Here is a 23,676-nt window from a genome sequence, read left to right as displayed (position 1 = left end):
AGCTTTCCTCACAAATGCCAAAGAGTTTGTATGGGTTCGATTCACTTTTGGTCCAGTAACCCAGTGCGAGAGGAAGTAAACAGTCGTGAGATTGGTCCTCCTTTACTAATGATAGTTCAAGAGATGGGTTAGGATAAGTTTTGAAAATTCCAGCTCAATTGTTTTTTCTTTAGAACTGGTCACTTTATATTAGATGTGGGGGACTATATACATTATCAAGAGAGTTCAGCCTATAACTTATTCACTTAGAAATGTTGATCATTTTTAACAATGCAGGCTCAAGATGAACGTTGCTTTAGTCCTGTCAACATTCAAGATCGAAACCTAGTTGAAATTTTGATCTCGAATGTTGGTAGGACTGTCTTGTGCATTAACTGAAGCAATTCGCGATTCAAGACTGTTATTGATTAAGTAGGTCCTCCATCCATGGATGTCCAGTTTGATGAATATGTCACAAAACTCGAACAACAAGACAACTACTAGGCCTTTCCCCTTCCAAAAGCCCACTTCAAGTAAAAATGAGATTCTGGCCCACAGTTCGTTGGGCTTTTTATAGATTGTCCACGCCATTCTTATATATATATATATATATATGGGCGTGGATCATCTCCCATGACGAAGAGCACTTGTGCTCCTCCGACGGAATTATACCCACAAATTATGAGGGGTTTACAATTAAAAAATAAAAGAATATTTAAAAAAATAAATCCCATCATTCTAATCTTGTGGGCCCTCCATAATTTGTAATCAACAGCGGTCGAGGGAGCACAGACGTAAGAGGATATATATATATTTTAAGAGCCCAGTTGTCTAGAATCGGGTGGCCGTGATCATTTTGGCATTCAAATCGATATAGATTTAGATATCTTTCCCGCCGCTCGGCGCAAATTTTCGAAAAGAGAAAACAATTCGAAACCGCCATTTCCCTCCAAATTTTCGGTTCCCGGGTTTTGCCTTTGCATTATAGAAGCCATAGAAAGCTCTCGTCTCGCTCTTCTTTCCAACATTTCCCTCCTTGGTAACAAATAACCATTAAGGTCGTTAATGGCGGATTCGGTGACCGGTGGTCGCTTCCTTTTCCTCAATCCATGGCTACTCCACTTGCAGAAAATGTGTCTAGAACTCAAGTGTTCCCTATGGTATGCATTTAGTTTTGATGTTTCCATCACTGGTTTCTCTATTTTATGTGCCTCGGTGTTTAATCTTCTCCATTTTAATAAACTAAATTGATGTGCCTTTTGTTTTCATTTGTAGCTTGAATTTGCTGAACCGACCATTATTGTTGCCATGCAATCATATACTATGCAGGTCCTTCCTTCTCCCTTTTATCATTGATTTCGTATTATTGGAATTTAAAATTTTACTTCTTCATGTTTCTAAATGTATATATTTTACAGTTCTTGCATACCAGAATCAACTGATTTCGGATCTGAGTGTCCTGTCTGTAGATCGCCCTTTGTTCACCAAGGTAGATTACAATATCGGCTTTCCCCTCCCTTTTCCCGTTTATTTTAAAGTTAAAATAACGGAACTTGTTGATTTTCTTAAATGATGCGAGTGAGAATAAGTGCTTGCAGATTTAAGGCCGGCTCGTCACATGGAAAATCTTGTTAGCATCTATCAGAGTATGGATGAGGCTTTTGGTGCTAATCTATTGCATTGGGTTCCTCAAAGTCAAACTGATCCGGCTGGTACCTTTATTGTCTTACTTGATAACTCCCTGTAATGCTCTATTTATACTAACGGTTGGCAATTTTATTGAGACATTGCTCCGTGTTTTGCATTTTGACTTTTATAGATGTGGGAAGGGCATTCGATCAATTCCCTGCTACGTTTACTTCTGTTATCGATGACAGGTCAAGGGAGGAACCCATGAATGCCATGAGAATGGGAATAGATAGCTACCAACCATCATCAACAGCATACTTGCATACTGTCGGACAATTTCATCTTCCTACACATAAATCGGTAGTCAATGTTGAGAAATATAGAAGACCAGATGAATCTAAGGTCCTGAGCAATTGCGGCGTGGTGAAAAAAATAGGGCAAATGGTTGGGGAGAGGCTGTTTCATGGTGAAGGGTGTGCTACTTCATTGAATGCACATAAGCTTGGGGATAAGCAACTTGGTGCAAGCAGAGTTTTGGAAGAGGATTTGAATAATCTAACACACATATCCTATGACACCCCACCACCCTCCGCAGATGGGAAGGATTCAGATGATGACAGCAATGCCCGTGGTAGCCAACATGTATGTTACAATAAGGTTATAGCTTTAAGGCTTCTTGGAAAAATTTTATTCTTAATTTATGGAACTTGGTTAATGAGTATATAGACAACATGGTAAGTATATATTTTAAATATTTTTAGTTGTTGAATTTGAGATCCTGTATCTTCAGTTAAACATTTATTGGTTATTTTGTAACAGATTAGCTAATCATATTTTTGATTTTGTTGTTTGCTTAACTTTACTTTTCATGTTCTAGTTCATTATAATATTGCAAGTCAATTTCTTCTTGTAAAACTTGTTTCTAGGAGCATTGCACCAATTTCTATTTTTTGGATAGGTGCACCCTAATATTTGGATGTCATGGAGAAGTTGGACCAATGCTTGTAAAGCATGTGAAGATTTTGTTGGCATGTAGTTCTTCAAATAATAATATAAAGGACTAATCCAGTCAGAGGTTCTTGTAGATGGTATCAGGTTTCTGGATTGGCTTCAGTTGATTCTGATTCCAATTCCGATTCCAATCGTTCAGGGGGGAGATGCTATGCCGGACTAGAGATCCTGATGTTGGGGAAACAAGAAATCTATTATGTCTTTTGGTGTTTCTATCACAGTTGTCAAGGTGTTGGGTAAGGGTAAAATACAATGTAGACCAATCAAGCGAGAATGGCATCCAAGGTGCTGCCTGAAAGCTTTGGTTTCTCTTCTGCTTTAATAAAGCCTATACCTAATTTTTTGGGATAATGTGCATGGATGGTATCTTTCCTAAAGTTGAGACAGAACAGAGTAGTTAATATATATATATTTTATAGTTCCTTTTCAGCATATTTTCTTTGTCATTTAGATTTTGTCAGGATTTGACTTTTGTTCTCAGGAGAAGTTATGACTGGATTTTTTGTTTTTGAGCAGTCAAAAACACTATCTGTTTTTGGGTACTAGAGTCATTTCCTCTATGCTGTTGAGATGTGCTAATAGAATTGTATTCTCATTCCATGTTATGTGGCCTGAACTTCTCAACAGCAAAAGTAGCCTTTATTTATAGTTGATAGCAAGATACTTAATAGCCGTCTTAAATGTTTCTTATACAAGTTTAATGCAATAGTAGTTTGCAATTGCATGTATTGATGTGATTGATACCTTTTCAAATACATGTCAAGGTGTTAGCATTTCTCATGAGTTGTAGGGATTTGCATTTTGCAGAGTATAGGCAAATGCTCAGCCAATAGCACATTGCAGAAGGAACCAATAGGTGGGTCCGCAAAAGAGATGGGTCAAGTACTATTGGCTCAACCTGGAGAGGATTGTGGTAGGGAATCAAAGAGAATGAAGTTAAATTATGATCTTATAGATACTTCCACAAAAAATGACTCCATCAAGTTACCAATTTTGGATCCTGATAATGTGTTGACACCTCAAACCAAATGCATAAATGGGTCATCTGGTTTGATTGTGCCATCATCAGTCAGTCCCCGATTGCTCAGAATCAAAGCCAACTGAAATATGTGCATTTTGCCAGTCATCTAGTTTTTCACAGGTAATTCTGAACAGTGGCCTTTTGTTGCTTGTAGAACACTTATCTGTATAACATCTCAGTACTCAAGGTTGAATTTGAGTCTTCTTATGTTAACTATTTTTATGTTGTTTCTTTCAGCATGCTGGGCCAATGATGCATTTTTCCAATGGAAAGGAAATAGTGGCAGATGAGGCAGCTCAACCCAATGTCTTGCATGTGCACAAGAAATGCATTGAATGGTTAGCCTTCATCTGTGATTTCAATTTTACTTGAATTATTGTTACAATTTACTATGTCTGCCCTCATTGTATCTATCTGTATAGCCGCAAAGTTTTAGACCCTTATTTAGAGAGTCATTAAAGTTTCCTTTAACATTGAAAGTAATGAAACAAATTTCTTCCGAGCAACCCCCCCCCCCAAAAAAAAAAAGGGAAAAGAAAAGGAAAAAGAAAAAAGAGAGGAGTGAAAATGAATGTAGCTAAGCATTCTTACATTAAGTAAGACCAGTGGAGTGCGTTTTTCTAGATGTATCATAGATTTGGGTTCTGAAAGATTGAATTGTTAGAATTATGAAACTTTTGCCATTGGACAAGATGGAGGAACTTAAAAGGAAAAAAGTTGAACGTATTTACTGATAACTTAGTAGGGTATGGAAGGTGAAACTTTGATGGAAGTTCTAATACAGTGAGAAAGAGATGAATACTTGTATTACAAATGTAGCAATAGAAGTTCTAAGGTGAGTTTAAAGGGAAAAAAACATTAATCTACAGTAGAATAGAGCTTTTGAGCCATATTATGATTAATGTAATATCTGGAGAAATAATTTGACAAGTGTTAGCAGAGAAAAGACTGTCTGCATGTGTGTTTGGTTTATATTAAGATCAGTTTTAAGATCCCCCCCCCCTCTCTTTTTTTGGTGATGATTATAGTTGAGTTGACTGGAGACATTCAAGGCCATATTCCTTTGCGTTCTCTTTTCAGATATGTTCTTTTAGAGGATGAAACAAAGGAGGGATAGATGCTTTGGAATTTATGGAGATCAAAATTTTAGTCAGAAGGTTTTGATTTTTGAGGTAAGTAAAAAAGTTGAGTATAATTAGAACCAATAGGAGCAAAAGTCAGGTTATGAAAATTTATAATAGGGAGAGTCTGCAGTATGGAATTTTAGGTACCTAGCTTCAATCATAAATAAAGGATGGTAAAGGAGGATGATATTGCACAATTAATTCTAATTGAGTGTATGAAGTAAAGGGGTGCATCTGGACAATGGCATGACCAACAATGATGTTGGAACAAAATGTTGTAATTGCTTGATGAATTAAATCAGTAGCCTATAACAAAGTCTTTTAATAAATTGATGGCTCAGATCTAGGATGGTTTAAGTAACTTAATCTAATGAATAGAAGAGGCTGAAAATGAGGTATGAAGGGCAATAATTATTCAAAGTTTCAGCCAAATCTGATACTTAGATTTGGAGTTATCTCTTAATCCTAGCAGCAGGAGGGATAGAAGGTAATTTGATTCTGAAAGTGTTCATATTTTCTGAGAGGTAAGGAGAGATGATGGCCTCTTAATAGCATGGCCTTTTATGTGCCAAAAGTTGCTGATTGCACTAGACATTGTTACAAAAACATTGGTGAATGTTGTCAGTGTATTATTCTTATACCTCTACTGTTATATATAGTTCCAGAGCCTTCTATATGTTTTTCTTAGAATTTTTTTCTCCCCCACTATACGGCTGACCTTAAACCAAATGTGTATTAAACTGATTTACAGGGCACCTCAGGTGTATTTTGCTGATGATACTGTTCATAATTTGGAGAAAGAAATTTCAAGGGGTGCAAAGCTTAAGTGCAGCCATTGTGGGCTGAAGGGTGCAGCCCTTGGTTGCTATGCAGAATCCTGCAGAAAGTCTTTTCATGTTCCTTGTGCAGTACAAATTGAAGGTTGTCGATGGGATAGTGTAAGCTGTCTGTACTCTTTCATTTTTATACTCTAAGCAGTTATGTTTTTATACATGCAGAGCTTTCCCCCCAGTATATTTGAATTCTTTCAATCATATTTTTTTTAGTATTAAATGCTTGTGTTGGCTGTCACAGGAAAATTTTCTAGTGCTTTGTCCTGCTCATTCATCAAAAAAGTTCCCAAATGAGACCTCCAAGCTTGGGAAAAAGATAAGAGGCTGCCATGCTTCAACAAATCAAATGTACTTCTCATTTTCCTTTTCATTTTGATACATGTCACATAAAGGCTACAACAATCTTTAGTGTTGTTGAGATTGAGCCTTTTAAATATGCATATCTGGAAAAATTGAAAACCATTCTTTTCTTTTGATAGGTATAATTTTAGTGATTGTTTATTGAGATGACAGATCTGGTGAGACAGTACCCATTAGGGGAGCCCTCGTCACTCTTCCCCTTTTAGGCTGGATTCATATGAACTGATAATTTCTACTTAATTGTGATATGTTTCTCGTGTGTGTGTGCTTGTAATGTCACACCTGTTTTGTGGTTCTGTGTGCTAAAGCAAAAAAATTTAGTGGTCAAGGGGAAAGTTGCATCTATTGATTTTACCATTGCTTCATTGAATCTGTATGCCGTGATGGTTAAAGACCATTCAAAAGTGAGGTTAAGTGGTCTTCTTTCCTTCATTTTCCCACGTTGTGCTTTTCCTAATGCTGTCAGATAGCTCTGCCTTCAATTGTGAATGGGCGGGGTGTCCTCGTGTGCCCATGGTTTTGTATGTGTGCTTGGTGCGTATTCTTTAGCTGCCTGCGTTATTCAAGATTCTCATATCCATCATATTTTTCTGTTAAAGATTTTGGACTTTTGGGTACTAAAGATTCTTATGGTGGATTGGTATAACCTCTTTTTTTCCTTCCAGAAATCGTAATGAATCCATCACGTCTGCTGGTAATCCTGAAGGATGGGTTCTATGTGGATCTTCTCTCTCCTTTAAAGAGAAGGTAAGATTGCAGAATGACTATGTTTTGTACATGTGCTCTGCCTCATTGGTTGTCTGGTTATTTTTTTCGAAGAACGCTGATAGGTCCAGTCACTGTCAAGTCTGAAAATTTGGGTCCAGGCACATGTTTAGGTGGATGGAATATTATATCTTGCTTCATTATTTTATATGTAAAAAGGCAATAAGAAGCTTGCTGCATCATTGATTGCCCTGTTTTCTGGCGCTGGTTTTCTCAGTTCAGCCTCTTACATGGGCCTGAACTGTAATAATAAAAATATTATAAAAAAGAAAAAGAAAAGAGTAAAAGGATTTGCATTGCGAGTGAAAGCTTCTTATATTTGTTGCCAATTCTTTGGCTGAACCCAGTTGAGTCAGATTTGCCACTTTTTCTTGGTAGGTGTCTGGCTTTTTAACTGCACTTGATACTGTTCAGTTGCAATCGATTAGATCACTTATTATTCTTGTTACTGATGTGTAGAGCATTTTGGCCAAGTTCGCAAAAATGATTGGTGCTACTGTTACAAAGGCTTGGAAGGCAAATGTCACCCATGTCATTGCAGCCACAGATGAGATGGGTGCCTGCAGCAGGACTGTGAAAGTCCTCATGGCCATCTTGCACGGAAGATGGGTGTTGAACATTGACTGTAAGCTCTCTTTTGCTTCTCTGGACTTGCATCTATGATCTGTTGTCTTGTTTCTTGTGTCAAGCCCGTTGGCCGTATTGATTATAAACGCTTGATTTAGTCATCTGAAGTTTTGGTTCCTGGATTTGGTTCTGTACACCATGCCCTTTCAATAACCTGGTTTCTTGTTTTGGTCTTGTGCGTCAAAATGGTATTAGCAAGTGGACACAACCATACGCACTGGAATGTTGGACTTCTTGTCTACAATGTGCACCCTAAATGGCTAATGTGAAACTAAACTCTCCTTCCATTCATAGCCATGGAACAAAATGTTGCATCAACTCTCCCCCACTTTGGGCCATAGGATCCATATGGTTGTGCATGGACAACCCTCTCTGATACCAGATATCTGACCCAAAAGCCAGAGCTTCAGGGTGGACAGGCCTTCCCAGGGCATTGTTAAACTTCCCTATCATTCCTCTTAGTTAAGTGCAATCATCACATCAACCTAATAACAGAAGTCTTTGTTTGTTTGTTTTTCCTTTTTGGAGAAGGAGGTGGTGGGTTTGGGATGAAGATAATGGTGTGATGTGGGAAAGCTGAATGTTGCATTGCAAGATTTTTGTTGTTCCTTACTTCCTTTGTTGTTTAGTGTTGATACTTAACTGTTATTTGCAGGGATAAAAGCTTCCTTGGAAGCTTTGGAACCTTTGTCCGAAGAGCTGTATGAAGTTGAACGTGACATTCATGGTTGTTGTAATGGCCCAAAACTTGGCAGACTTAGGATGGTGGAGAAGGTAAGAATCTCTATGCACACATTTAAACAGATACATTCTCAAATTCAGTGGCTTGTATCACAATGCACTATGAAATTATTATGGTTGGTGAGAAATCCAAAAATTCTTTTCCAGGCACCAAGGCTATTTGCTGGCCTGAACTTCTATTTCTTCGGTAACTTTGTGCCGTCTTACAAGGAGTGCCTCGAGGATTTAGTGTTGGCTGCTGGGGGCAACCTTCTTAAGAGCAAGGACAAGTTGCTCCCACAAAATATAGAATGTGAAACTTCCTCAACATTCATTGTTTACAACCATAATACCCCAGAAAATTGCACATCAGTGGAGGATTATATTGAGCCTAGATCCAAAGAAGCAAAAGATTTTGCTGTTGAATTTGGATATCAGGTCATCGGGCATACATGGATTTTAGAATCAATAGCAGCTTGTGAGATTCAGCCTCCTACTTCCTAATTAAATAGGTTAGGTCTTGAGCCAAGTATGACCTCAGAAGGAACATATTAAGGATTCAAGTTGTTGACACCATGTAGCTCAATCTCCCCCCCCCCCCCCCTGCTCTCCATTCTTCATTTTTCATCTTATTTTTCTTGTTCAATGTCTTCATTTTAACTTATTCTTCACCCCCTCCAATACCATCTGTGAGAGGTCATTGTAATCTTCAATGCATCGATGTAGCTAACCTTGTTTAGTGTAAGACTATTGTAGTAACTCATTGTACAAGTTAGCAAAGCTTCCTTTCCTTGATCTAATACATCCTAAGGTCATACCTTCTACAAATAAATCTTGTCAATATTATTCATGGGTTGTGAATAATTTATGTGGTATTATCACCTGTTAATTGGAATTCATCTTGGTTTCAGCCTATCTGGAGAAGCCATTAGTATACATGTACTGATGCTTTTACTCAATTAGGCAAGGGCAGAAGTTTAAACTTTCCTTCCAATTGAAACTGAGGAGTTGAAAGACCCATATCATGTTTCTGATCATTCACCTTGTACCAAGTGGTGAAACTCATGATATATTCGGATAATGTTACCTTGAATTAACAATTTGTCCAAAACTTTCGTACTGTTTTATGAAAATTGTGTGAAATTTGCTCAAACATAAACAAGTCAACAGAATTAGAAATTTCAACAAATCCAAACCTATTCAAATCTGTATCCATTACTTCCTTTTCCTCTTCTGCCCTTTAACCGGAAGGAGAGACCTACAAAAGTAACAAGGCTATGTCAGTACAGTGTGTTTGGGAGGAAAAAGTGTAAAAGGAGAACCACATTACTTGAAACGCTCTTCTGATGTGATACTCACCACCGCTGCTTTAACCCCTATACATGGTTACTTGAATCTTCTTGCCATCTCTATTTAACCTTAGTTAATTTTGGATTGTTTTGCTCTTTGATTTGGGGTTCTCTATCAAGAGCAAGGTTTAAAGTATTAGTATCGAGTATAATCTGTTAAATGATTTTTAAGAGATATCCTTTCGTATCATGTATTGTATTGGCCAATGCATTTTAGTGCAGTCTAACAGAGAGATGTATCCTATGTGTATCATATTGGTTGTATCAAACACGGATATGAATCGAATAGTATCATATTGTATCATAATACTTTAAGCCTAGTTCAAGAGGATGGCCTACTACATAGTATTATCAAATTTTGTGCTCTACTTAACAAGGAAGCTTCACCAGGGCACCATCAGCTCTTCCAACAATGCCACCAACTGGACTGGCACCATATGGATAAAGGCTCATAAGCTCTGCTTCTTCAGTTGGTGGATGTTTACATCTTCTTTCGAACAATTTCCTAGTGTACATTCAAGAAAATGTGGGTTTGGCTCTTGGCAAGATAACTAGGTGCTTTAATTACATTACCATATTTGACAACAAAGAAGCTCATGACAAAATATGTACATAGTTCTTGTTAGCAAATGTGGTGATCAGTGTATTGCAAAGTTTGGATAGTTTTCCCTGATATAACAAGGGTAGTAGATTCTTCGATGGTCCATCCATAGCAAAAGCATGAATTAATTAGGAATACTTACAGCTGAACCTATAGGCACAATTAACTTTCTTTCCATCTGATTTACAAAAGTGAAACAATTATTTAGATTATCAACACTTTGCCTTGTGCTAAAGATTCTAAGAGTAAGAATTTTACAAAGCTTTCTGAAAACCAAATAAGAATTTTTGATACCAACCTCGTTGAGAATCTGACTAGCCTTGTAACATAAAATGAATTCTCCCTCCAGTTCCCTTCATTGTTGATGTTGTTTATGATGATTCCAAGTTTTAACTCACTTGAGAAGAACCCAATAAGACTTCACCTCTTTTTTTTTTTTGATAGAAGACTTCACCTCCTCTTTGCCAACTGGAATGTCCTCTTCAGGAATCGATTTGCTGTTCCGTCATTCCTATGGCACAGTACCCTCAGTATTGTATTTGGGTCAGCCATGTTCCACCTCCCTGTGGTTAGAGGCATTGAAAACTTCAGCCCTGAAGTCAACATTCCAAACCCACTTGCTTCACGAGCTACAATGCTGAAGTCGTCCATCAATCGATCTGTTGACTGACCCATCAGTGACACCACTCCTTCCACTGTCTCTGACTCTTTCTCCACCAGACTTTCTGCCACTAGCCCCTCACCAAAGGAGCAAAATAAACGCTTGAGGTTCTCAAAGTCCTCCACAATCATCTTATGATCCATCCTGGAGAAGATCCTAGAACTTCCCCCAGCGAGGAGTACCATGAGGTAGGCCTCAAAAGAAGCTCTCATCACTTCCCTCACTGCTAAGGGTTGCGCCTGGTCACTGAGGATTGCAGCCATGAGTGTTAGATTCTGCTTAAGTATGCGGAGTGCAGGACGTATGCGAGCATTTGCCACATCATTTACATAGAGGCTATCATGGAAAACACATTTTGAATCGAGGAAGATGAGACGGTAAGCAGCCACCTCTGCAACATGTTGAATTGCTGTTTGAATAGAGGAGCGAGCAAAGTCTAAGTATGAACAAGTGGTGGGGAAGTGGCGGCAGTTGCTAGAGCGATTGGGCATTGAATTTGCCTGAGGGGCAAGGGAGAGGGTCTTGTCCAAGGATTGGAGGTGGGTGTGGAGGTAGTGAAGTGTGTTGAGCCTAATGTAGAGGCGTTGCGTTCCACGGCTTGTGGATGGCCGTGGGTGGTGACCTTCAGTGGTGGTTTCTAGATGCAAATCCTCTGTTCCAACTTTGCAGGGCATTGCTCTCCTCCATAGCCGATGAAATTTTGACCCTCTATTACATCTGGTTAGAGGGGGAAGTCCAGGTATATAACTTTGCTTTGACCCTGAACAATATATATATATATCTCTATTATTGAAACCATTGACACTGACAAGACTTTTTTAACTAAGCACAAGAACACTTACCGCATGATGCAACAAAGGTAGTGTAATCCTGGAAGAGATGTTCTATGCCATCTGAGAGATCTTGCAGAAAATCATCATAAATGCCAAGTGGGATATCAAAGAAGTCATCCACAGTTTCCTTGGCTAACCTCATTAGCTCCACAGCTGATTCTGCAAATGGCTCTGTTTTCGACTTGGGGTTCCATATCTAAGAGAAAGAAAGCCAGCAAATTAATGTCTGTTTTGCCACAATACATAAGAGGAACTACTAGGTTAGGGTCCCATAAATTAAATTTACACTTACCTCAGTTTCTTTAGCTCTACTAATCAACTCCCTCCCTTTTCTCAACCTATCATGAATCCAAGTCTTCAAGAGACTAGAGATGATGGAGTCAACTTCATAGGGCTGCATTTCTCTCATAACTGCTTTGCCAGCATCTTCACTGTCCACAGAATCTTCAACCACCATTTGAACCAGAACCTTCTCTAGCTTTCCAGCTTTATCCAACACCAGAATTGTCTCATTAGTTAGCCCAGACACTCCAGCCATGTATTGCTTCAGCACGGTTCCGTAGCAATTGTGTAGGCTGACTGCTGCAATTCCAGCCGCAATGGGGTGCCATTTCCTGAGAGTAGGACTGAAGGCCGTGTTCTCTTTTGTTGCTAAATCCTCTGTTTCTTGAGCCAGATCAAGGAGAGCTTCAGTTGCCTCGACTTGCACTTGGAGAGCCTTGGCATTTACATTCTCCAAAATCTTTTGATTATAATATAACATAAAACACAAAAATGTTTAGATTTCATTTTAACATCAACAAAGAAAAGTGAATGGTTAAGACAGTTAATTACAGACCCTGGCAAATGCATTCCTCATGGACGATTTTATGTAATAATCAACTCGGTTTCCTGTGGAATCAACTCCTCCTAGAATGGTTCTCTCCGGCACAGCCACAGCTGTGAGGTTTATGACATCTTCCTCCAAAATCCTTGTAGTCGACAATGCTAAAGGTAGAACATTTTCCATCAAGCCAACCACATTTCTGGGGAAGCTCTCGTGATAATCCAATAGCTTCTTCTCCGCCCAACCTTGCATAGAGGTCAGCACAGATGACAAGATCTTCATATACCTATTGTCTCGATCAGGTCCCTTGGCATCGTTGGCCACTTCGGCCAACATAGCAGTAGAAGCACCTAGTAAATCTGGTTCACTTTGCGAGGTGACAACGTACTGTTGAAACAAAACCCATGTGAAGCAGACATTATGGATTAATTTGTTGATACCTAGAGTAGACCAAGTTTTCTTCATCAGTTCCAGTAACTCATCAATCTCATCGAGAACTAGAGTTTCGTCCTTGTGATCAAAGATTGAGTGGAGAAGAGTGAGATACAGATGGATGTTGAGAGGGGACCCATCAGCCCAGTGACAAGCATCGTTATTTGAACCATGGGCACTACGCCATGCTAATGAGATTACACAATTGCAGGTAGTTTTTAGTGTTTCTGAATTCTTGGTGGTATCAATGGTTTTGGTCTCACTTGCTCGGATGATGTCTTTCAGACGCTTGGCATAGGAGTTGGATCGTTCTAGTGGGATAGAAGGATATACAAGCAGACCTACTTCTAAGACCTTGAACTGCCTTCTTTGCCATATCTGATACTCAGTGGCATCATTGAATTCTCCTGGTTTTAGATGGCGAAGAAGTTCAAGAGGTATAATTATACTATCTGCTCGTCTACCCATCTGTTGAATTGAACATTAATGCAGGTTTTTAGAATCTTATCCAATGAACATTGGTCAATTGTTTCAAAAGGAAATAATAAAATAAAGAAGGAAATGATGTTGTTGGGTACGTACATCACGCACCTGGCCGACGAGGGTTCTCATGAGCGTCTTCCGAAGACGATTGTCGCTCATCTCTGAAACCCTCATCTGTTGCCTCATGATCTCCGCCGATGTCATGGGTCGTCTTGGTCTCATCGTCTGCGGCGCCGATGAAGTGGAATTGGGAGAATGAACGCCTCTTGGCGATGATGGGCTTACAGTGCCAGCCGTCGTTCTGGGCGACATTCTCCTTATCGTCTTGAACCCAAGAGTCCTTTTGATTCTACTCATCCCCAACAAACCACCACCATTGCCATTGGCTCTTGGTGATGATGCCCCTCCGAAACCTCCACCCTCTGAGCTCTCTTGTGCCGCCGTGGAATAGTAATTTACAACATTCCTCCCCGCAAAGCCTGGTGAAGAACGGCAAGCTGTGAAGAAAATCTCGTAAGCCGTCTCCCTAAGGTCATCTTGGTCGATGTCATCGAGCTTATCAAAAGGCCAATCAAGCTCGGCCTCGGCATCAACGCAGGTCCTCGAAGTGGTGGAAGATTCACGACGGGCCTGGTGGCCCATGGTGAGCCTGAGGGTGGTGGTGGCAGTGGGGGCGATGCTGAGTTTTATATGACGGTGATAATGGCGTCACCGGTGACTAGGATGGAGGAGCTTTTGGGTCCGGCGCAAGGGAAGAAGGTGGGTCGGTGGTGGAAGTGAGCATTTCTGGGAAAGAAGCAGAGAGAGAGAGAGGAACAGGAGAAGAATCAGTTGGTTTTGCCAGCGTTTGTTGCTTGTGCGAACAACTCAAAAACGATTAGCGATTAAAGTGGATTGGTCAACCAACTACGGCAAAACTAATTCAAAATAGAGGATTTTGAGAGGGTAAGAAATGCTTGCTGTGGCTGTCCCATTTCTTTATTTTGGGAAAATTTCAAATACATTGTAAGACAGTAATAAAAAAACTGAAGAGTCAGGTGAGAACAATGTGCTCTCTTAATGCTTCTCAACCACACAACAACATCGGACTCACCTTTAAATACTGATAAAATAGATCAGAGATGGAAACCCTCATGTAAGATCTGTGAATCCTACCCGTATTGTGTGGTTGAAAAGCATATTTTTCGCTGACAAAAAGGCGATCCAGACTTGAAGCATGCATATCCCTCTTTTCCTTTTGAACCGTTAATTAGTTAGAGAAAATGATGAATATAACATTAGTTGAATTATTCTACCTCTTTTCATTAGTTGAAGAACAAAAATGAAATTTAGAATTTTATTAGGAATAACAATATTAATTCACAAGAGATTAAGGGCAATATAAAAATTATGAACGATCATGGATTGTTCCATTGTAACCATCAGATAACATCATCTTTGAGAATAGACACCAATGAATATGCTAGTAACATAACTCATGCTTGGATGGATTTCATAGACTCTTGGTTTAGAAGCTTTGATCAATTGGAGTTAGTATACGCCATTTAGAGTATGCTGCATTGGGTTATCGATGGTAACTCAAATATTTTGGTTTGATAAATTATTAGATGACATACATGTTTATAATGTTGAAATATTTGAGTCATACTAACTTATATTGAAGTATTCAAGTTATACCTAACTTATATTAGAATATGGGGTATCGGATTAGTTACGACACAATGGCAAAATGGGCCTTTGTGGGAGAGTCCAATTAATCATAGAAACTAGTGTTGTTCTATAAATATAACTACAAACAACGATCTGAATATTCCAAATTAAATACTTAGGGTATAATGCTTTCCCTAAACCCTAACACCAAACCAGAATTGTATCATCTGGACCCAGATGGCAGATTTGTTGTTGCAAAAACAATAGCTTTCATTATGGAACTTGAGACACTAAGGCACACGCTTCAGCTACCTATTTCTCTCCACATCTCTCATATTACAGTTTCGGCCCTCAATGGGTAGGCCAAATCTCTAGAGTAGTCAGGTTGCAGTTTAATAAGCGAGATAGTTAGGCTTGTTTTTAATTTTCAGCTTGTTCAGCTCTATTTACATAGATCCAACAATTATGCAGATTATTTGGCTAGGAGATCAAAGAAGTTTAGTTTATCTAGAGTTCGGCACTTTTTTTTCGTAGACTTTTCTTTTTCTTTTTGCATCTATTATTACTCTAGAGAGCTTGAAATACTTTTTCACTTGACTACAAAAAGAAAAATTCAAACCCGGAGTTTAAGAGAATTTGTTAATGGAATGTACTAACTAACAAATTTAAGAGATATTTTGGAGTATCATTTTTCATTTGACATAATTTTGAGGTGTTCGTGCTTTTTTGCCAATTATCTTGATATATTTTTGAAATATTCCCTTTAATTTTCCTATGATTTTTTTTCTCGTGATGCTAATTTTAGGCTAACTTATGTGTCCTCTGAACTTCAGCCTAAGAGAGGATTGCTTTCAATTTAAAAGCCAGATTTAATTGACAGATTCATTGGCTCGGTTGGAGGTCCTTGTATGTAACAACTAGTTGGTAACCAGTAGTTGTAATGCATTACGGATGCAATCTGGATGCTTAATGAAGAAGATTGGTTGAATAGAACCATCAGAAGATTGCTTGATTGACAATGTTCAACACCGCTTAATGAAGAAGTCGTGGATCTGACACTTGCTGATGGTATTTGTAATATTCTCATATCCTATATATATAAAACCTCCTACCAAAATAAAGATAAGAGAAAAAAAGTTTTCAAGATCAATTCTAAAGGTATAACGGTGGAGTCAAGTGAAGTGGATGATAATGAGAAGATAGGTGCTACTCTTTTTGCAATCTCAATGGACTTAAAACTGTAATGAAGGGAAGTGTTCCAATCACCCATAATTGGTGCAACGATGACAGTATCACCTTCTTCTTGCCAAAATCTCCAAAGACAGTGTGACCGCTACAATATCTATAAAGTCTTCTTGAAATACTAATTAAAATCAAAAACTCAAAAGTGACTAGTTGCTTTACTTTTCAATCACTCAGACTTCTTAAATTTTTTGTTACCCTAGCAACTACGGGAGTAATGGGGACTAATGAATTTGCTAGGATTGACCTAGGACTTTTGATCAATACAGCCTTTGAGACACCACAATGTATTTTTAACTATGTTTAATATATAAAATTTTTCTTTTGGAATGAAAAAAAAATCAGCTCCAAAGGCTGGTTTTGGTGGATGGAGACGAGAAAAATCTGACACAATTGTTAGTTGAAAAATAGTGAATGTGAGTGACAAATTTCTTGGAGAAAATGCGTATCTTTCAAAAAAAATTTGGTCTTGGAACTCAAGACACTAAGGAAAGTTTATCTAGTCTATTTTCAACAAGAAAATAAACTATTACTTTCCTTGTAAATGTGTATATTTTTATATCACATAAAAAGATTGAAGTTGAATTTATAAAATAAAATATTATTTATTTTAGTTTAATTACGGTCCCGTGATATGACTTTTAAATATGTGTCACACATCTAAAAATTTAATGTATTTCCATGAGATCAACACATTAAGAAGTCTAGCACTCAATTGTCATGTACAAAATCAAAGAGACATGTCATCTTTTTCCACACCTTATCGCCTTGATGTCATTTAGCTAACATACAGATGGATAAAAACTAGGAGAAGATTGTTGAATAGAAATAAACTGATGGATATCATTTAGTCTTCTAGAAAGAGTCGACCTCATCTCTTGATTATCTCACAAGGGCCAAGAGGGGGATTTTGAGGTGTGATACAAATTAAGTTTACAAAATAAATTTATATATATATTATTTTAGTTTAATCACAAAACTAAGAAAATGATCCATTTCTACATCAAAGATTTTAGGTTTTCATTGCTTAAAATCTAATTCTATATATAATATTGCCCCCTGATGCTCTGCCCAACCTGAATGAATCGCAATGTCCACCCAATAAAAAAGACTCAACTGCTGCAACCTTTAGGGTAATTTTGTGGGAGAAATCCTTCCACTGTATTTAGAAACCTTTGAAAACTTTTCATCCTGTATTTAGGAGTCAGTTCCATGTAAGGCAAGGAATATTGTGCCTGAGATCATCTGAGAGATATCCACAACAAGATAAACCATCACTTAGTGCCATTGATCCAAATATATCTGCAGAGGACCATCCCTTACTAACGAAAGATACACAAGTTGAGTTGATCAGTGTTTCCATTTGCATGGCCAAGAATGTGGGTCCACCCTTCTTCAACAAATAAGGCATTGTCTGCAACACCAGGAGACTGACAGACACATTTACCCAAAAAAAGATGCAACAGTCCCCCTTCCTAAAAATATTTTGAACAAAGGATCAAACGAGTTAAGAGAACTGTTCTCTTCAACTTTCTATTCATATCAGAAACTCCATATGCTAAAAAAACTGACATCTAATGTTTGGAGAAGAGGAATTGCAAGCCACTTCACATCCATTATTGAGAGCAACATCAAAACCCATTTAGCAAGCCACATATCAAAGTGGCAACAAATCAAAAAGGGTACCAGGGAAGGATGAATTCCAGTACCAAATAAAACTAGAGATGGGAGGACCAGAAAGATCCAACCAGATTTAAATTCATGGGGAGGTCAAAAAGGAATGAAAGTTGCAAAAAAAAGATCTAACTAGATTTTAAATTCACTAAAAGAAACACAAAGGAATGAAAGTTTATTAGGCTAACTCACATCAACAACCCCAAAACAATTTGAACGAGACAGGATCTTGAGGTGTTTGGAGTAAAGAACATCTTCAGAAACAGTAAGAACAAGAAAGGCTAACTTGCAGTTAATGGAACCAGGCCAGTCAAGCCGACATACCACAGGCCTTTGTAGACTCTCCAAGGTTTTCATGACTTGTATCTGACAATGCAAGGAGGTTTGAAAATGTTGTTTGATCTGGCCCTTCCTGCCTTGCTTTCATTCGTCCAGCAAATCAGCAAATCTTCTTTAAGTGCAATCCACACGACCCGAAATAAAAACCTTTTGAGCGCACACACATGAGGTTAGACACCTGGTTCCAATTAGACGACGGGCATCTCCCTCTCCTCCTGTACAACAAGGGCAAATACAGGAGGAAAATGATTATGCCATTGTCAAATATCTCAACTACCACTACCATTATCGCTAGGCATTACGTACTGATCAACCCAAGTGGTATAGAGCTCCACGCTGATTACCAAGAAGCCTCTCTATATCTATACGTCTGTGTTCTCTATCTACCATACCAACAAAAGTAGCAGTAATCTATTGTTATCAAGCATAAGTTCCATTACTAAAACTTTGTACTTGCACCAACAATTTTCTACTCAAACTGCAAGAGATTAATACTGATAGCACCATCACTAAAAGAAATACTTAACTAGGTATCATCCAGCAAAAGTAGAAGTCTAAGAAAAAAACCTCTAGCTTTAGCACTAGAGAAAGAGAGCAGAAAACCAAAGGAAGCTATGAGACACAACACTAAGCACACCAAATATAACACTACACCTCGAAGCAAATACTAAGTAGGAGTATCAAATACTAATCAGAACTAATACTCGTTATATAGTACTAATAGAATAGCCACTAGAGTAAACTACTGGGATTTGAGCAATCCAACCAGTCCCAGAATCTGCTGTGATCTGCATGTACCGGTGCTCCGCATCTGAAGATGAGGAGAATCCCATGCAAGAGAAAATCCCACAAGTGATCTGGATTACTGTTGTTGTGTCTGTCTGGCTGGGGCACCACCATAACCACCACCATAACCAACCTGCCCTCCTGGAGGTCCATTTACTTGCGCATTCCCATAATTTCCTGCTTGTGAAGCATCAGACCTCCAGACAGCATTTGGATACCCTGAATTGCCATTGGCTTCACCGTAGCCACTCCCCATGTAGCCAGCACCAGTCCCTTGTTCTCCCCCACCAGAACCAGCAGGAGAATTGCTACTTGGTGCACTACCAGCACGTCCTCCAACAGCACCATAACCACCTGAGTTGGCATAAGAGCCATCTCCTCCACCATAACCACCATAACCTCCATAACCTTGATTACCATAACCAGCAGCCCCACTAGGTGACTGAGCTGACGGTGCAGAAACAGAACCTCCAGTTCCAGCAGCACCACCAACACCAGGAGCATTCCAAGGAGCTGCAGTCCCATAACCTGCATTAGCACCATAGCCTGCAGAACCATATCCATAAGGTGCTTGATTACCCCATGGACTTCTTGGAGCACCAGGTGGGCCACTCACATAACCAGCATTTGGTGCATTTGGATTTCCATAAGCCCCAGCAGGACCACTATAGCCAGCATTGGCGCTACCATAACCACCAACACCATAACCACCATAACCAACACCATTATTTGCTGCACCATATCCATAGCCAGGTGCACCATATCCCGAGGAACCATATGGTGCAAAACCACCTCCAGCTGTTTGAGGTTGCATGTATCTAGCTGCATCCCGACCATCATATGTGTTTGTGTTACCCCCAGAAGAACCATATCCCTGATAATTCCCACCTCCCATTGTACGGCCACCGCCTCCAGGATTTGCATCTTTTGGGAGGGCCCGCTTCACCTCAACAAGTTTACCATTCAATTCGTGGAAAGTCTTGTGCAGGACTCTATCAACAGCTTCCTCAGAATCAAAGGAGATGAAACCAAAACCACGAGGTCGTTGGGTAGTCTGGTCATACATAACTACTACATCAGTCACTTCACCATATGTCTCAAAATACTGGCGGAATCCATCTTCTGAAAGAGTGGGGGGCAACCCTCCCACAAATATTTTCTTGGTCCTAATATTGCTCCCATTTCCAGGGTTTCTGCCTGCATTAGGGTTCCCAGGCCTAGAGGAAGTGTGTTGTTCCTCTCTTGACAAAGCCCTTTTAGCTTCTACCTGAATAATAAAGCCAGGAATTATACTGTAGAAGAAACACACAGGTAGCAAGAATACAATAACCAGATACAAAGAACTCTTAAAAAGCAATCACAAAATGAAAAACCTGGAGAAGCAAGTCCATAGCAAGATTAAATTGACAAAATTAAATCTCGGCACTATCTCACAAATACTCACAAACCTTACAAGCTAAAATATGGGCAAATATACATATGATCACTGAAACAACTAAACCAGTATAGAATACATCTATGAGATGGGGTAAAAACAAAAAACGCAAGTTCCAAGTTCAACCAGTATCGACTAATTGAATAACTGAGCCCAGAAGAATCCAATGTAAACCATAAACATCAGGATGCCAACAACAAACAATAGCTTAAATCCCATCCAAGCTATTGTGCTCAATTAAGATCAGAAACTCCAGAAAACGCCAAAAAAAAGGAGATACTAACTATCGAGAACACAACATGTAGATATCAACAACAGAATTCCTCATGACGATTTTCTTACACGAAAAAAACTAACCCAGATCTGGGAATGTATGAATATTTCCAGTAAAGTACTCGGAACACACTAATCAACAGAAAATATCATAAACGAAAATAAATTGGTCTCTCAAGAGAATACCTAGATATGAAGCATGGAATCAGACGAATATATACATAATCAAATCTAATCGAAAATAAACGGGGAAAAAACAAACAAAACTATAATATTCATCCAAAAAAACATATCGGACACAAGAATAAAACCCATTAAGCTCATAAAAGAATGGGGACTCACCACTCTACCATCAATAACATGTTTTTCCTGAAGAACCCTATCAAGCACCGAAGGATCTGAGAAAACAACAAAGCCAAAACCTCTAGGTCTTCCTGTTAACTTATCACGCATGATCACAGTCTGCGATACCTCACCATAGCTCCCGAAATATTCCTTCAACTTTTCTTCTGATGAATCCCAAGAAATCCCACCAATAAACAACTTCCCTTGATCCGAATCCATTTGAACCAAACCAAATCTCACCCACAGTGGGAGTAATTCTTCTTTTGCTACCGTTCTTCACTCTCTTCTGTACAGAAGAAGAAGAAGAAACGAAGAAGAGAGCAAAGCAAGGGTTTGCGACGCCGACTTTGGCCTTACCCTTGAAGAAAAATATCTACACTCTTTGATGGATTCGTATGCCCTGGAGAGAATAGGGAAAAGAACAGAAACTATTACGATTCTGCGTTTCGAAGAAGAAAAAAATAGATTTTTTTTTTTAACGGATAAGATGGGTTGTTTTGGATGGTGTAGATTTCATCGACACGATAACAGTAAATGATGGACATGATTCATAACATCTTTGGATTGGCAATTTGGAACTCAACACGTGTCCATCTCTCTTTCTCTCGAACTGATTGGATTCTTAGCTAAACCGAATGGCATCTAATGATTGAGAAAATTCTACATCCACCTAAAACCCCCAAACTTAAATTACACGGAGACCCTTGAGATTTGCTTAAAATAAAATTCAATCCATCAACTTTCTTGAAATTACATTTAAACACCCGAGTAAAAAACTTTTTTTTTTTGGGGGTGGGGGTGGGGGGTTAGCCTTTTATTTCGTCCAAACTGCCTTGATATGTTCATGGTTGGAGAAGATGTGACTGTTGGTATCCATTCATTTTCCACACCTACTACATTCCACGACGACCTCCACTTTTCTTTGATATAGCCACTCATCAGTTGCTAAACTTTCTTTTGGAGCCTTCCATATGAAGTTCTTGATCTTCGGCAAACACTCAGCACTTCGAACATACCTCCAAGATTGTGGCTTCACTAATTCCCATTCATGCCTTCTTGATGATGAGCTTTATAAGCTTTCACAAAATCCCTGCGGTTACGTAATAGATGATAGACACTTTTGATTGAAAAATTCCCATCCTCAGCTGCACCCATGGTACCTCGCCGATCACAGAGCGACATTTCGAGGTGTCGCGGGAGGGCGACACGATACCCCCAAGCGACACCAACTTTGCATTTTGTCGGCGATATATCGCCGACGGTCGAAATTTCAGATGGGAGTCGGCATCCTCAGCTTTTTCTTTGTAATCCACTCCGTGTTTCCTTCGCCAAAAGCTCCGGCGTAACAACGATACCGTCTCTCCTCCTGCTTCCTCTTGTTTTAGATTCCAGTCATCTCGCGTCGCCGCCACCTATTCCTCAGCGGAGAATACCAAATCACCTCACTTGAGTTCTTCAAAGACGACTTCGCCGGATTCGTTGTATGAGATACTTGGTGTAACAAATGGCACTACCTGTCTGGAGCTAGCTCATATTTATCATCCCGATGCGGTTGCGACTGACCGGATTCCAGAAAGACACTTGTGCCGTTGAGTTCATTAAGATCCACAGTAGCTATTCTACCCTCGCCGATCCTCAAAAGTGCGCTGATTACGATCGTGAGCTCCTCGTCCGGCAACGGATTTGTAGATGTCCGTCATCCGACTCATCCACCACTTCCCAAAAATCGGTCGACATATGGCGACATGTTGCCCGAGTCTCGTCTGACCAAGTGTCGCCATGGTCCGACACGGCGACACGGACCGACATGTCGGACCTTGGCTGCACCCCATACGAATTTGTCCTCCCTTTGCGTCATTCTCAATTGGATTTAAGGATGGCCTTCCTCTCTTCTTGTGTAAATAATTGGGTCAATAAGTTCATTAAAAAAAAAAAAAAAAAAAAAAAAACGAAAGTGAGAGATCCACACATACCTAGCCTAATAAAGGGGAAAAAAAGGGGTGCATTTATTAGGTTAGCATGAGTTAAATAGAAAATTGTTGTGCTGGAGAGTTAAATACTCAATTTGACTGTAATCAAAGTTTAAGATATTACTATCAAGAATCATATAGATCAGGTGATTTTAAGGAACATATTATCTCATATTTAGTATTGATTTGGCTAATACATTTTGAAGCAATTCAATATGCACATGGGAGAAAAGAGAAGAGATTCTATTGAGTTCGGATCACCTCTTTGCCAAAGGATACTGTGGTTTCAAAACTGTTATAGGTCGACATTGTCCTCTAAGACAGGAAGTTGATCCGAACTCAATTCTATTATATGTATCTGATATGAATATGGTTAAAAAAAACCAGTAAAACTATGACTGTAATTATATAATTTCTTATTTACCCCCTAAAAAAAAAAAAAAAAGGTACAATTTCATATAATTATATAACCTTGTTTTAGGGCAACACTCACTTTGCACTCAATTCCTTCTACTGAAAAAGAAAATGGCGTTAACAAAAAAAAATAATAAAAAATTGGCAGGACCGGATGAATACACGCTGCCGCTGCCAAAGAAGAAAAAGAAAAAAAAGGAAAGAGAAAAAATTATAGTAAGCAATTAATAATAATTTCCCATAATAGACCCCTCTGGCACACTACCACGTCATCGACGACTATAACGGTCATAT

At 39.0% G+C, this 23,676-nt stretch overlaps 3 protein-coding genes across 5 annotated transcripts; 1 reads left to right on the top strand and 2 right to left on the bottom strand.

Moving 5' to 3' along the window:
- The first annotated feature begins 950 nt into the window (after positions 1 to 950).
- On the top strand, positions 951 to 9,051 carry BARD1 (breast cancer associated RING 1). Its single transcript, XM_089136960.1, is given in 14 exon segments — positions 951 to 1,139; positions 1,255 to 1,308; positions 1,398 to 1,468; positions 1,578 to 1,691; positions 1,799 to 2,250; positions 3,427 to 3,693; positions 3,695 to 3,760; positions 3,878 to 3,978; positions 5,516 to 5,702; positions 5,839 to 5,945; positions 6,623 to 6,704; positions 7,182 to 7,347; positions 8,005 to 8,123; positions 8,238 to 9,051. Coding segments are annotated over 14 exon segments (2,217 nt in total). The 5' UTR covers positions 951 to 1,044; the 3' UTR covers positions 8,574 to 9,051.
- A 2-nt stretch (positions 9,052 to 9,053) lies between these two features.
- On the bottom strand, positions 9,054 to 14,079 carry LOC149003139 (protein unc-13 homolog). Of its 3 annotated transcripts, none has more exons than XM_089136956.1 (6): positions 13,354 to 14,079; positions 12,352 to 13,239; positions 11,806 to 12,255; positions 11,523 to 11,709; positions 10,318 to 11,440; positions 9,054 to 9,327 (listed from the first exon to the last, which is right to left on the bottom strand). In XM_089136956.1, the coding sequence occupies exons 1-5, from the start codon at positions 13,894 to 13,896 to the stop codon at positions 10,470 to 10,472; spliced, it is 3,039 nt and encodes a 1,012-aa protein (XP_088993082.1). In that variant the 5' UTR covers positions 13,897 to 14,079; the 3' UTR covers positions 9,054 to 9,327; positions 10,318 to 10,469. The 3 variants fall into 3 exon arrangements, with proteins under 3 accessions (XP_088993082.1, XP_088993085.1, XP_088993084.1); XM_089136959.1 differs by having other exon boundaries at positions 13,363 to 14,079; XM_089136958.1 differs by lacking the exon at positions 9,054 to 9,327 and having other exon boundaries at positions 9,828 to 11,440.
- Positions 14,080 to 18,651: 4,572 nt separating this feature from the next.
- On the bottom strand, positions 18,652 to 21,449 carry LOC149003138 (heterogeneous nuclear ribonucleoprotein 1-like). The gene is made up of 2 exons (XM_089137641.1): positions 20,996 to 21,449; positions 18,652 to 20,212 (listed from the first exon to the last, which is right to left on the bottom strand). Exons 1-2 carry the CDS (start codon positions 21,215 to 21,217, stop codon positions 19,022 to 19,024), a joined length of 1,413 nt encoding a protein of 470 aa, XP_088993767.1. The 5' UTR covers positions 21,218 to 21,449; the 3' UTR covers positions 18,652 to 19,021.
- Between the last annotated feature and the right edge of the window lie 2,227 nt (positions 21,450 to 23,676).

The sequence above is a fragment of the Hakea prostrata genome, chromosome 10 (genome assembly GCF_041222555.1).
Source record: "Hakea prostrata isolate BN-2017 chromosome 10, UWA_Hpros_2, whole genome shotgun sequence".
Classification (NCBI taxonomy): Eukaryota; Viridiplantae; Streptophyta; class Magnoliopsida; order Proteales; family Proteaceae; genus Hakea; species Hakea prostrata.
The sequence above is the reverse complement of the archived record's forward strand: the minus strand, read 5'-3'. Positions and strand labels throughout refer to the sequence as shown.